At 38.8% G+C, this 12,799-nt stretch overlaps 1 protein-coding gene, 1 non-coding gene and 1 pseudogene across 3 annotated transcripts; 1 reads left to right on the forward strand and 2 right to left on the reverse strand.

Moving 5' to 3' along the window:
* The first annotated feature begins 781 nt into the window (after nucleotides 1-781).
* On the forward strand, nucleotides 782-3,272 carry LOC106403104. 2 transcript variants are annotated; one of them, XM_013843954.3, is made up of 5 exons: nucleotides 782-871; nucleotides 1,253-1,685; nucleotides 1,759-2,081; nucleotides 2,166-2,677; nucleotides 2,754-3,272. In XM_013843954.3, exons 2-5 carry the CDS (start codon nucleotides 1,339-1,341, stop codon nucleotides 3,030-3,032), a joined length of 1,461 nt encoding a protein of 486 aa, XP_013699408.1. In that variant the 5' UTR covers nucleotides 782-871; nucleotides 1,253-1,338; the 3' UTR covers nucleotides 3,033-3,272. The 2 variants fall into 2 exon arrangements, with proteins under 2 accessions (XP_013699408.1, XP_013699409.1); XM_013843955.3 differs by having other exon boundaries at nucleotides 795-871; nucleotides 1,298-1,685.
* Nucleotides 3,273-3,456: 184 nt separating this feature from the next.
* LOC111206911 lies at nucleotides 3,457-12,347 on the reverse strand (annotated as a pseudogene).
* LOC125589533 lies at nucleotides 6,811-6,917 on the reverse strand. The gene has a single exon (XR_007325715.1). It is a non-coding gene; the product is annotated as a small nucleolar RNA R71 (small nucleolar RNA).
* Nucleotides 12,348-12,799: the final 452 nt, after the last annotated feature.

Consider the following 12,799-nt stretch of genomic DNA (forward strand, 5'->3'; position numbering starts at 1 on the left):
TGATATCGGCCCATCAATTGAATATTAAAATATGGTTTAGATTTTGTTGGACGTTTGTAACATCTCTTACTTGAAACAAAGTAGTAAACTGGATTAAATAAGAATTATTGGATGTTGTATTTTAATGGATTCAAAAATCCGAACTAAATCTAGTGTTATTGGTTCTGTGATTTTCAAATCTGTATTAAAATCAGGTGTTATTGGTTTAATAATTCATAAATTCTATATCAAATCAAGTGTTATTCAATCGTACAGATTTACTAATATATTTGATTTTATAATAGATTTGAATGGATTTGTTTAGATTTTTTAGTTAAAAATACAAAGACTCAAATTCGAGAAAAAACCTCCGAATTTGCATATTTTACTTGGATTTATAAATACTATATGAATTTCTAAATCAATCAAAATATATAAACCAATAACACCTCCAAAATATCCAACGAAATAAAACAAGCAAAGAAGAAAGTGTTAGAATCTATTTAGATAACTCAATTGGAAACCTATTTATAGAAATATATTTCTTATCTCTGCACATCTCATCAACAATTAGAAAACGGATGCATGATGCAATAAATTTGATTTCTAGAATCTAGTTAACCGGATAATAATCCATAAACTAATTAACTAAATCGGTTCGGTTTTACAACAAGTGGTAATTAATCGAAGAGGCAGCAAATGAAAGCAAGCCACGTGGGAAACATAGAGAGACAGATAGAGAGGGAAGAACCACGTTTAGGTTTTTTAATTGAGGTGTAGTATAAATACGTTTGATCAGTGTTTTTGTAAGTGCCTTCACAACATTCCTTCTTCTTCTCTCACTCTCTTCTAGCCGCAAACGGCAAACCTCCACAGCTCCACTACTAACTAGGTGATCTCGCACCTCTTATTAATCCCAACTCTGTTGTATCTAAACTATATGTTTTGATTCTTTATGACGTTTTACTCATTTTCTTTGCTTAGTGTGGTTGCAAAGGTCTTGACCTTTTGTTCTTCTTGTTGTTGTTGCCTTGTGAGCTCCAGCTTCGTTATTAGCTATGGACTATAGCTTTTATTGTTTCCCTGGTTCATTTTTGTAATGGTTTAGAGCTTCTTTGAGCATAATTGTGAACGTTTATATGATTAGCTGTAAGGAAACCGTTAAGATTCAAGTCTATAGTCTACAATAAGATGTTATCAATCTGAATGTTTATATGATTAGCTGTAAGTTGTAACATAAGTATATATACTCACGGTGGTCTTTCATCGCCAGGTAACTGTATTGAGAAACATCAACCATGGTTTTCAACTTGATCAGGTTCTAATGTAAGATAAGAAGAGTATGTGTAAACGGTTATAATGAATGTGGCTGAACCACATATGGAGCTCAACCAAGAAAGTCAACAGTTAAATGTAGAGCAGAGTCTTGGAGGAAGACATGAAGAATGTGTCCTTACCAGAGCTAATACAGGTGAGGAACTGGAGGTTGATATAGTTGAATCTGATGAAAACAACATAGCCACCACGGATGAAGAAGATCCAGATGCTACTGAATATTCAAGCTCGTTCTCCGACACTGCATCTGAGGATGCTGACATGTTGTGTAATGGACTGGCCGAAGAATATGCTGAGGTGGAATCTCATTATTGGGATGAAACTGACTTAGGACCTGCTTATGATTCCTTTAGCAGCATTTTTCATTATAGGTCTGTGTTTCTGCTGCTCCATTGTTTCTTGTTTTATCTCTCTGTGTGTCTCTTATGTTTGTGTCTTTTGTAGGAAGAAAAGGCTAACAAGTCACTGGAAGAGCTTTATACGGCCATTGATGTGGAGATCCAAGTGGGTTGAGTTAAAGATTAGGGAGTTAGAGTCTCGAGCCTTAGAATACCCAAAGGAGCTTGAATCATTGGATCAAGAAAAGCTTGGAGCTAATATTGATCCATCTGTGTTGGAAACCTATGGCAAGGGAATCAAGTCATTACCGTTTTCTAATCCCTCTTACAGAAAAAGAGCAGCAAAGAGGAGAAGAAAGCGTAAGAAGGTTGAGAGAACAGACGATATCGCTTCATATATGTCCCATCATAACCTCTTTTCTTACATCGGTAAGGGGCTATAACATAACAACTCATAATGTCTGTATTGCTTTGAGCATATCATTCAATGTACTGTTATGGTTTTTGTTTCAGAGACCAAGAGGTTGAGCTCAGATGGAATGTCAGTGGCTGATGACTTTGCTGTCCAGGATACACTGATTGAGTCAAAGGACCGGGTGGCTTTAGATGAAGATGACTCACTTTTCGACCACCGAGATGGAGATGGTGTCTTGGAAGAGGTTCTCTGGAAGATAGAGCTGGTGCATTCACATGTTCATAGGTTGAAAACTCAAGTTGATCTTGTGATGTCTAAGAACGCAGCAAGATTCTCTTCCTCAGAGAATCTGAGCCTTCTTGCTGCAAGCTCTGCGCCTAGCCCCACGGTTTCTGCTGGAGGAGATGTGATCTCTATTGAAGCAGTTTACAACTCTTCTCACCTCATGCAAGACTACGTTCTTGGAGATTTAGTGTTCTCATCTGAAGGAATGGCTTCAAGCTACGGAGATGCGTTTCACATTCCTGATATAATCGAAAGTACTGTTGGTCTATTTGCAGATGCAGATGTTACATTACATCATCCTCAAGTTGGAGACTCTTGTGAAGATGTAAGTTTGTGATTTTGCTTTTGTTATTATACTTAAGAACATCTTCTTTTATGTTGTTTGATTCGGCTAACTGCAGATTTTGGATAATATATTTATTCGAAATGGAGTGGCTGAAGAAATGAATGCTGATTTGATGGAAACTAGTATCCAAGAAGAAGGTGAGAAACCTGAGGAAGGAGAAGGAACCAGTGTGCTACCATTGCAGCAACTTCAAGAAACAGAGCAAGATTCGGTTCTAAGATCATGTTTGGCTTCTGAGAGGCTTGTTGTTCCTAGGAACAAAAGGACAAGATGTGGAGAACGTAAAGCGAGTTCTTGGTGCAAGAAACATCTCAGCGATCCTGAAAGCCAGTGATTGCTAAAAGAAAAAACTCAGTAAGCTTGATTCTACTGAGCCACAGCGACTATTCTGAAGATTCTTTACTTGTCTTTTTTCCTCCGCTTCCTTACTTTCAGATTGTGTGTTTGCAGAATCATCAACTTCGTTTTTTCATATCATTATTTTCTTTTCTGTTCTGTGATGTTGATGAAAAAGTTAGACAGAAGACACAAAGTGTGTATAATTAAGCTTTAGATTGTAGCCTGATTACAAGTTATTCAAATTCAGCCTGGTTCTGAAAACATATGAAGGTTTATGCTTTCTAATTCTTACCAGATATGGATCCGACCGGCCGAGCGGGTTATTATTCCTCTTACTAAAATTGAAACTGACATAAAATAAATTAGTATCTTAGTGATATCAATTCATTAGAAAACGAAATTAGTATTCTTGTTACTATAACTAGATTCATTTTCCGCGCTACGCGCGGATAGTATCTTATAAATTTTAAATTTAATTTTTGTTAAAAAATATTTAAAATTTAATTTACATTATTTTATACCAAAAATCATAAATAAGGGTAAGAATTGGTTGATTTTATTTGTGATTTTTTGACAATATTAAATTGATTGATTTATTGCTCATAGTTAACATGTTTGTTTGATTGGTTTTCAGTTCAAAGTAATGTATAGTATTATATTTGGTGAGTGTATATATGTTGTGTTGTTCCAATATTTGAATTTTCATGTTAAAACAATACTATTCAAATTCATGACTTTTAACGATTAGATGTATGTTTTGTTGTTTTCTCTTGTATACATACAAATTTAATTTATTTTTATTGAAAGTTTTGTTTATTGATCATAGGCATATTAATATAGATTTTTTTTATCTCGGAATTTTACAGCATTTGTTTTTGTATACTCACATTTTTTTCATATTTTCAGTACCTAGTTATACAAATAATACGTACGTGTGTTTTTTAGAAGAAGTTTTGATCCCGCAAACTTGAGCAAAACTCTTCATCATGTCAGTTCATCCATGTTTTCCTATAAACTTAGATTCATTATATGTCTCGTTAGAACCCTTTACGTATCCACAGATGGTTTTGCCTATTAATTATATAAAAGATATTACATTGGACTGAAAATGGTGACTGATAATAAACCAGCTAACAGATATGTTTATTTGTGTACGTGCAAATCTTACCTAAAAAGTAAGGTGCAACTTTATTGGTTGTATACAAAATATGTCTTGAAATCGTAACAGAACTATCTTCTCTATTAAAATCAAAACAAAAGAGTAAAGCTTCAATTCTTCAATACACACAACCAAATTACATATCTGATTGATGTCTTGAGCTAGACTCATACGAAGAAACACCATGTCATAAATCTACGTAGAAGCTTGATTTGCTTTGACGGGGATTTGTCAGTGAACATAAGTCCAAGTGTAATTACTTGCTTAATTTTCTCCAACGTTCTCTCTTCAATCTTCATATTCTCATCAACCACTCTTTCTCTAAGTTATCCGACCATAAACTCTTATTTACTCAACATACCTCCTTTCTGGATCTTCTTTTTCCTCACCAGGTTTAAGATTTGTAATCATTTCCAAGATAAACAATCCAAAGTTAAATATATATGTAGATGATTGATATCTTGCATATTTACATTGTTTTATCAATTTATTCATGTGCATTTTCATCATATAGATTAGGATTTAGCCATGTCTAGGTTGCATTTTGCATACATATGTCTCTATTAGGTATTGGAGTACCACATGGAGTTCCTGGAGACATTTGGGTGCATTTGGAGCTCAAAGGAGGTGATTAAAGTGATCTTTGGACGAGCACTGCCTGGAGCGACCTCTCAGAGCGACCTACCAAGGTCGCTCCCAGCCAGAGCGACCAGCCCAGAGCGACTATCTCAAGTCGCTACAGCCAGAGCGACCTACCGGAGCGACACCCAGGGGTCGCTCGGGTTGTGTCGATTTGAGAGCGACGAACAAGCCGGGAGCGACCTCCTAGAGCGACACCCTAAGTTCGCTCGTGTTTATGGTTTCTGAGCAAGCCGGGAGCGACGTCTTCAGAACGACACAGCCAGGTCGCTCGCGAGGAGACGACCCGGGAGCGACGTCTTCGGAGCGATATAGCCAGGTCGCTCTAGGAGAAACGACCCGGGAGCGACCTCTCGCAGCGACGTGCCGAGGTCGCCCCGCGTCTATTTGTTTGGCCGAATTCATGTTTTCTAAAGGTCCTTTTGATCATTTCATTATGCACGTTTTTACTTTTCAAAACCTATGTTTTAAGTACCTTTTGTAGCTACCAGAGGCGAGATCTCTTTTTGGAGAAGAACAACTAGTAAAACTTCTTTTGATTAAGATTTCATTGCTTTCATCTTGTGTTCTTGTTGATTTCTTGTCTATTTCTCTACATGATTAATCTGAAATCCAATATGAGTTTAAGAGGAATCATGGAGATTAGTGAGTAATCACTTTTTGAATTCATGGGTTAGAGAGATTAAGGGTGATTAGGCTAGTTCTAGGATGTTTTAGTGTAGATCATTCTTGTTCCTTGCTAGTAGAGTATTCATAATGCATCTTCTGAGTTGGCCACTCAAAAGTTGATCAATAGGCATTTCCCACCCAAAAGGTGTTTGATGAAATGCCAGAGACAACTCTCCTAGGCTCTTAGTATACTTTGCCAAAGACATTTGTTGTTAAAGATGCTAAGATAGCTAATAGACTTGTTAGTAATGATTGCTTTCACATTATTCAACCAAAGACATTTGATGTTTGGGATATGTTAGCAAATGAGCATTCATCTAGACATAGAGCTTGCTTAGAATTGTGTCTAGGCTTAAGGTCGATAGTTTGATTGATCATTTGCCATCCTTAGTTCGAAACTTGATCACCCAAGGTCTAATCCCTATGCCCATGAGTTCTCTTTTCCCTTAGTCAAGAAAGTATCATTCTGTAATTGCTTTCTAGTATTAGTAGTAGTTTAAAACCCATCTAAATCATTGGTTGCACTTAGATTAAGTGAGTACTTGCATTCTCGGTGCTTTGATGTCCCTCAGAACTGGTTCGACAATCATTTATACTACAACATTTGTCTTAGGAGCCTTAAAAACTTCTAACATCAAATTGGCGCCGTTGCCAAATTCTGAGTAGATTTGAACATTGAGATTTAGTCACTTGCTTGAGACTAAGTCATTTTAATTTTGTTTTGTTACTGATTCTTCTTCTTCACCTACCTTTAACTTTCAGGTGTATGAACTTGGGGAACAGAGGTCCATCAAACCTAGTTCCAATAGTACCAGACATCAGAGCTTTAGAGAGAGAGTGTGCTAGAGCTAGAAGAGAAGAAGAACAACAAGCCCACTTGCAGAGATTGGATATTGATATGGCAGATCCACCGCAAGGGGCAGAACACCAACCGCGGGCAGCTCGACCCATTGGTACTTATAACCGGCCCAACATTCATGGTCATATACTGGGAATCCGAGCACCGGCTGTGGCAGCCAACAACTTTGAGGCCAAGTCAAGACTCCTCAACGTGATCGAGAACAACAAGTATCATGGCTTGGCTCTAGATGACCCATTTGATCACTTGGACAAGTTCGACAGCTACTGTGGGTTGTCAAAAACCAATGGTGTGTCCAAAGATGCCTTAAAGCTCAAGCTATTCCCTTTCTCTTTGGGGGATAAGGCACGTCAGTGGGAGAAGTCTCTACCCAGCGACTCTATCACCACTTGGGATGACTGCAAGAAAGCATTCTTGGAGAAGTTCTTCTCTACTTCAAGAACTGCTAAGCTGAGAAATGAGATCTCTAGCTTTCAACAGAAGGGCTTGGAAGGCTTCAGTGAAGCCTGGGAGAGATTCAAGGGCTACTAAGCTCAATGCCCACACCATGGTTTCTCTAAGGAGAGCTTGTTGAGCACATTCTACCGTGGTGCTCTTCCTAAGTACAGGGCCAGACTGGATACAGCTAGCAATGAGTTCTTCTTGGGGAGAACTGAGGAAGATGCAGAGGAGCTGGTTGACAACATGGTAAAGAGTGATGCAGTCTACAGTGGAGACCACGACAGAGGCAGTCGAACAGATGATAAGCAGACGAGGAAGGAGTTGAAAGCTCTACAAGATAAGATAGACATCCTCATTGCTGATAAAGCCACCTAAGAGCAGCTGCACTTTGTTGGTAACCCAAGCCAAGAGACACCACCTGTTGTCCATAAGGTTGAGGGTTTGGAAGGTCAGGAAGAGCAGTGTTTCATCAACAACAATGGTAGTTGGTACAAAAAAGAGCCCAACTTTCAGTACAACAACTACCAACAGAAATCCTATCCCAACAACCAACAGAGTGGTTATCCGCCTCGAAACAACCAGCAAGGCAGCTATCAGCCTCAGCAAAACCCCTCGTCTGGTTCCTCTGCTCGTCAAGAGAGCAACACTGATACCTTGCTGAAACAAATCTTGGAGTCTTAGACTAGAAGTGAGAAGCATGTTGGTTATGAATTGAAGAACCTTCATTCTAAGATTGATGGGAGCTACAATGAGCTCAACAACAAATTCTCACATCTTGCTTCTACAGTCAAGAATTTAGAGAATCAGTTTGCTTCCATGAACACTCACCAGAATCGACAACAAGGATCTCTACCTGAAAAATCTGACCAAAACCCCAAGGAGGCCAAAGCTATCACCCTTAGGAGTGGTAAGCAGTTACCTCCTACAACCCTCACCAGGGATGCTGAGAAACTAGGTGAGAAGGTGGCCATCAACTTAGATGATGAAGTGGTGATTGTTTATGAGAAAATCAATGATGAAATCTTGGAGAAGATTGTGGAAGCCAAAGGTAAAGGAAAGGTTGGGGAAGAGAAGAAAACAGTGAAAGATGGTGAAGTTGTTGCTCCAGCAAGTGAGAATTCTTTTCTTCCTCCTCCCTATGAACCCAAACTTCCATTCCCTGATAGATTCAAGAAGCAGCTGCTAGAGAAGTACAAAGCTCTGTTTGAGAAGCAAATGAGTGAAGCTCAGGTTGCAATGCCCATCATCGATGCTTTCATGTTGATTCCTCAATACAACAGGTTCCTGAAAGATGTTGTAGCTGCAAAGAAGAAGGAGATGGAAGGTATGATGATTCTTACCCATGAGTGCAGTGCCATCATTCAGAGGCTTGATGTTCCGGAGAAGTTAGAGGATCCAGGATGCTTTACACTACCTTGTGCTCTTGGACCTATGGTATTTGAGAAATGTCTCTGCGATTTGGGAGTTAGTGTCAGCTTGATGCCTTTGTCTGTTGCAAAGAAGCTTGGATTCACTCAGTACAAGAAGTGTAGACTCTCTCTGGTGTTAGCTGATCGTTCGGTGAAGTACCCTGTGAGCATCTTAGAGGACCTCCCTGTGAAAATTGGAGGGTATGAGATACCTACAGATTTTGTGGTGCTTGAGATGGGTGAGGAACTTCAAGACCCATTGATTCTAGGAAGGCCATTCTTAGCTACAACAGGAGCTATTGTTAATGTGAAGGAAGGCACGATTGATCTCCATTTGGGTAAAGAGAACATCCTCCACTTTGACATCAAGGGGAAAATGAAGAAACCAACTGTGTTCGGGCAAGCCTTCTACATTGAAGAGATGGACACTCCTGCTGATGAGCACCTTGAAGAGTTACCACCTGAGGACGACAAGGAGGGAGCATCTCCCTCTACTCATTCCCCATAGAAGGTAACCCACTACTTTCCCTTGTATATACCATTTCGTTTTTGCATATTAGTTTTCTCTTTTTGGGTATCTCTCTCTCCTTGACAACACAGAGACTGTGTCATTTAAGTTTGGGGGAGGTACCAAGTATTTGATCATGTTTGCTTTGATGTGGTTTTATTGAGTCATGCATTGCATACCTATTTGCATAAAAAAAATCATTTAGTTTGCATCATTTGCATTTCTAGGAGAGACTAGAGCATATAGGTAGCATTTACTTGCATTGGGAGCAATGATTTGAATGCCTTGTAAAGAACATTACCTTGCACCTGAGTAGCTTATGCACCTCTCAAAAAGACTTGTATGCTTCGAGCCTTGAAAACTCTTCCTGAAACTTGTTGATTGCTGAAACTCAACCTTTGAAGCCAACTACAACCTTGTTTGAACTGAATGAACTTAATGCTTCTTGCTTATAGTCCCTTGTGTACTGAGTCATGGATATACACACTTGAGTTGTCACATCCTTTATGCCAATCTTTTTGACAAACTCGAGTGGTACACCATTCCCAAAGCCCTTCCCTCCTTTTAAGCCTTCATTGATTGATGAGTGAGACCTTTTTCGGAAAGTCTTACATGCACATAATGTTGAGAGTATCGGGAACGACAATGCTTGATCTTCATTCTTGCTAGATTAGGCATATTATTGTCTAGCCATAGGATGGGGGTGAGTGTTGTAAAGTTTGATTTGGGAGTATGAGAAAGTTGAAGGAAAAGAGTGAACTTTTGTGCTTAATTGACTAGTCTTTATGGGATAAGTAGAGAAACTTCTAGCTCAATTTGTGAAAAGTCTTGGCCCCAAAAAAAAAAAAAAAAAAAAAGAATAAAGAAAAGGGGGCTATCAAAATTAGTATGAGATAAGAGATGTTCAAAAAGTGTAAGAAATCCCTTGTTAAAAAAAAAAAAGAGTTTTATGTTGGGAAATGCTTTTGGAGTCCTTGGGTGAGAGATGTGAGTTGGGTTTGGAATGGAGAAATGAATGTGTATCATATATGTTTGGGAAAAGGGTAGAACAATGGGGATTGAGCATTGTATGCATGAGTTGATCCATTTCTTAGATATATTATGTGCAATGTCAAGGCTACTTGTCTTGAGAGTATACCACCTTAAATATCATATATCTTGAACCCCTTGACTCACTTGATTAAAAAGCCTCCCCTTACCCAAATGATTTGGACCAACTGACCATTTGCAAGAATTCACTTGATGCTATGCTTAATGAACTTGAGAGTTGGCTGATTTGCATGTGTGAATGCATGATGATGAGTGTAGGGATGAAAAGAGTTGAGATAGGCCTAGAGAAGCTAGAGTATAATAAAAGAGGGTGTACTAATGCTGAATTTAGATGTTGATTTGAGTGCTTGTGTGTTTCTTTTGGCTATGAGCTCCCACCTTCAAACCTCTCTCCCTATGAGTTCTACAAAGTTCACTTGAGGACAAGTAAAAGAATAAGTTTGGGAGAGTTGATATCTTGCATATTTACATTGTTTTATCTATTTATTCATGTGCATTTTCATCATATAGATTAGGATTTAGCCATGTCTAGGTTGCATTTTGCATACATATGTCTCTATTAGGTATTGGAGTACCACATGGAGTTTCTGGAGACATTTGGGTGCATTTGGAGCTCAAAGGAGGTGATTAGAGTGATCTTTGGACGACCACTGCCTGGAGCGACCTCTCAGAGCGACCTACCAAGGTCGTTCCCAGCCAGAGCGACCAGCCCAGAGCGACTATCTCAAGTCGCTCCAGCAAGAGCGACCTACCGGAGCGACACCCAGAGGTCGCTCGGGTTGTGTCAATTTGAGAGCGACAAACAAGCCGGGAGCGACCTCCTAGAGCGGCACCCTAAGGTCGCTCGCGTTTATGGTTTCTGAGCAAGCCAGGAGCGACGTCTTCAGAGCGACACAGCCAGGTCGCTCTAGGAGAAACGACCCGGGAGCGACCTCTCGCAGCGACGTGCCGAGGTCTCTCCGCGTCTATTTGTTTAGCCGAATTCATGTTTTCTAAAGGGCCTTTTGGTCATTTCATTATGCACGTTTTTACTTTTCAAAACCTATGTTTTAAGTACATTTTGTAGCCACCAGAGGCGAGATCTCTTTTTGGAGAAGAACAACTAGTAAAACTTCTTTTGATTCAGATTTCATTACTTTGATGTTGTGTTCTTGTTGATTTCTTGTCTATTTCTCTACATGATTAATCTGAAATCCAATATGGGTTTAAGAGGAATCATGGAGATTAGTGAGTAATCACTTTTTGAATTCATGGGTTAGGGAGATTAGGGGTAATTAGGTTAGTTCTAGGATGTTTTAGTGTAGATCATTCTTGTTCCTTGCTAGTAGAGTATTCATAATGCATCTTCTGATTGGACCACTCAAAAGTTGATCAATAGGCATTTCCCACCCAAAAGGTGTTTGATGAAATGCCTGAAACAACTCTCCTAGGCTCTTAGTATACTTTGCCAAAGACATTTGTTGTTAAAGATGCTAAGATAGCTAATAGACTTGTTAGTAATGATTGCTTTCACATTATTCAACCAAAGACATTTGATGTTTGGGATATGTTAGCAAATGAGCATTCATCTAGACATAGAGCTTGCTTAGAATTGTGTCTAGGCTTAAGGTCGATAGTTTGATTGGTCATTTGCCATCCTTAGTTCGAAACTTAATCACCCAAGGTCTAATCCCTATGCCCATGAGTTATCTTTTCCCTTAGTCAAGAAAGTATCATTCTGTATTTGCTTTCTAGTATTAGTAGTAGTTTAAAACTCATCTAAATCATTGGTTGCACTTAGATTAAGTGAGTACTTGCATTCTCGGTGCTTTGATATCCCTCAGAACTGGTTCGACAATCATTTATACTACAACATTTGTCTTATGAGCCTTGAAAACTCCTAACATCAATGATAACACAAACAAAAACACACGTAACTTGAAATTTTTGTATTTTATATTTTCGAAGAAAAAGACATTACTTGATGAGTAGGTTTCATCTCCATGAGTAGGTTTCATCTCCAATCTTGAATTGAGAAATCAATGGTTCTTTATCATCATCGATAACAAAACACTACTTGCATTCAGATCAAATATAATCTCAGGCCATTTTTCGAATAGATAGAACATACCTTCTACAACTTCTATAACCACTCCTAATCTTCTTCTCCATGACGCAGTCAATGAAGAATTGAGCGTAAGTCTCTAATATTTTCTCCACCGGTCGATTCTGTAACCAAAGCGATCAAGTTACTGCTAAAAATCTTACCAAATTCTTGTGTCTTAGCTTAAAAACACACGCCTTTTCTCTTTCGAAACCATCTTTATGTAAACCTAACATGTCCCGTTTCTTAACGTTCCTCTATAGTCTGTAGATATCCGCTCCATTGCTCTTCCTCACAATTTTTTGTTCCCAGAACTCATTTGACACTGCATCGAGCATAGGCGGATGTGAATTTGAGGCTTCTCCGGCATGTTCGTGGTAAGCAATCATGTCTTTTTGAGAGATAACCATCCTAAGCAACAGCAAAACGTAGATGTCATAAGAAGATTAGAAACTTACGAACCTTTGATTCCTATCAGTTTTAGAGACTCCATTTATCTTTAAATCAAGCTTAAGTAGGTGTCTTTATCTATTTAAGAAATGAGAATCTAAACGTAGAGTTAATCATGGTTTAAATGGAGGAAAAAGATAAGTGAGTACCTACTACACGTTTCACTGAATTTTCGGTAGAACTCGCCAGCAGGGAACTCTAAGAATGTAGTGGGAAAAGGGAACATGAGAGAGCCAATGTGGATGATGATCTTTACAGAAATCGATTGTCACGTACTTGGTTCCGATAAGGATGCCTCCTTTGGAATTATTGCAAGCTTCCCAAAAATGGATTAGTCTAAACATCAACTTGGAATCTCATGGTCCTGCTGAAACAAAAGTGGAGAATGGCTTGTATTGCACGGTGGCGACTGCCGTTTGATTTGCCATAGTGCTGGGATGCGTTTGCTGAGGAAGAGATTGTTGGGTTGGGATATATATATATATATATATATAT

The sequence above is a fragment of the Brassica napus genome, chromosome C6 (genome assembly GCF_020379485.1).
Source record: "Brassica napus cultivar Da-Ae chromosome C6, Da-Ae, whole genome shotgun sequence".
Taxonomy (NCBI): domain Eukaryota; kingdom Viridiplantae; phylum Streptophyta; class Magnoliopsida; order Brassicales; family Brassicaceae; genus Brassica; species Brassica napus.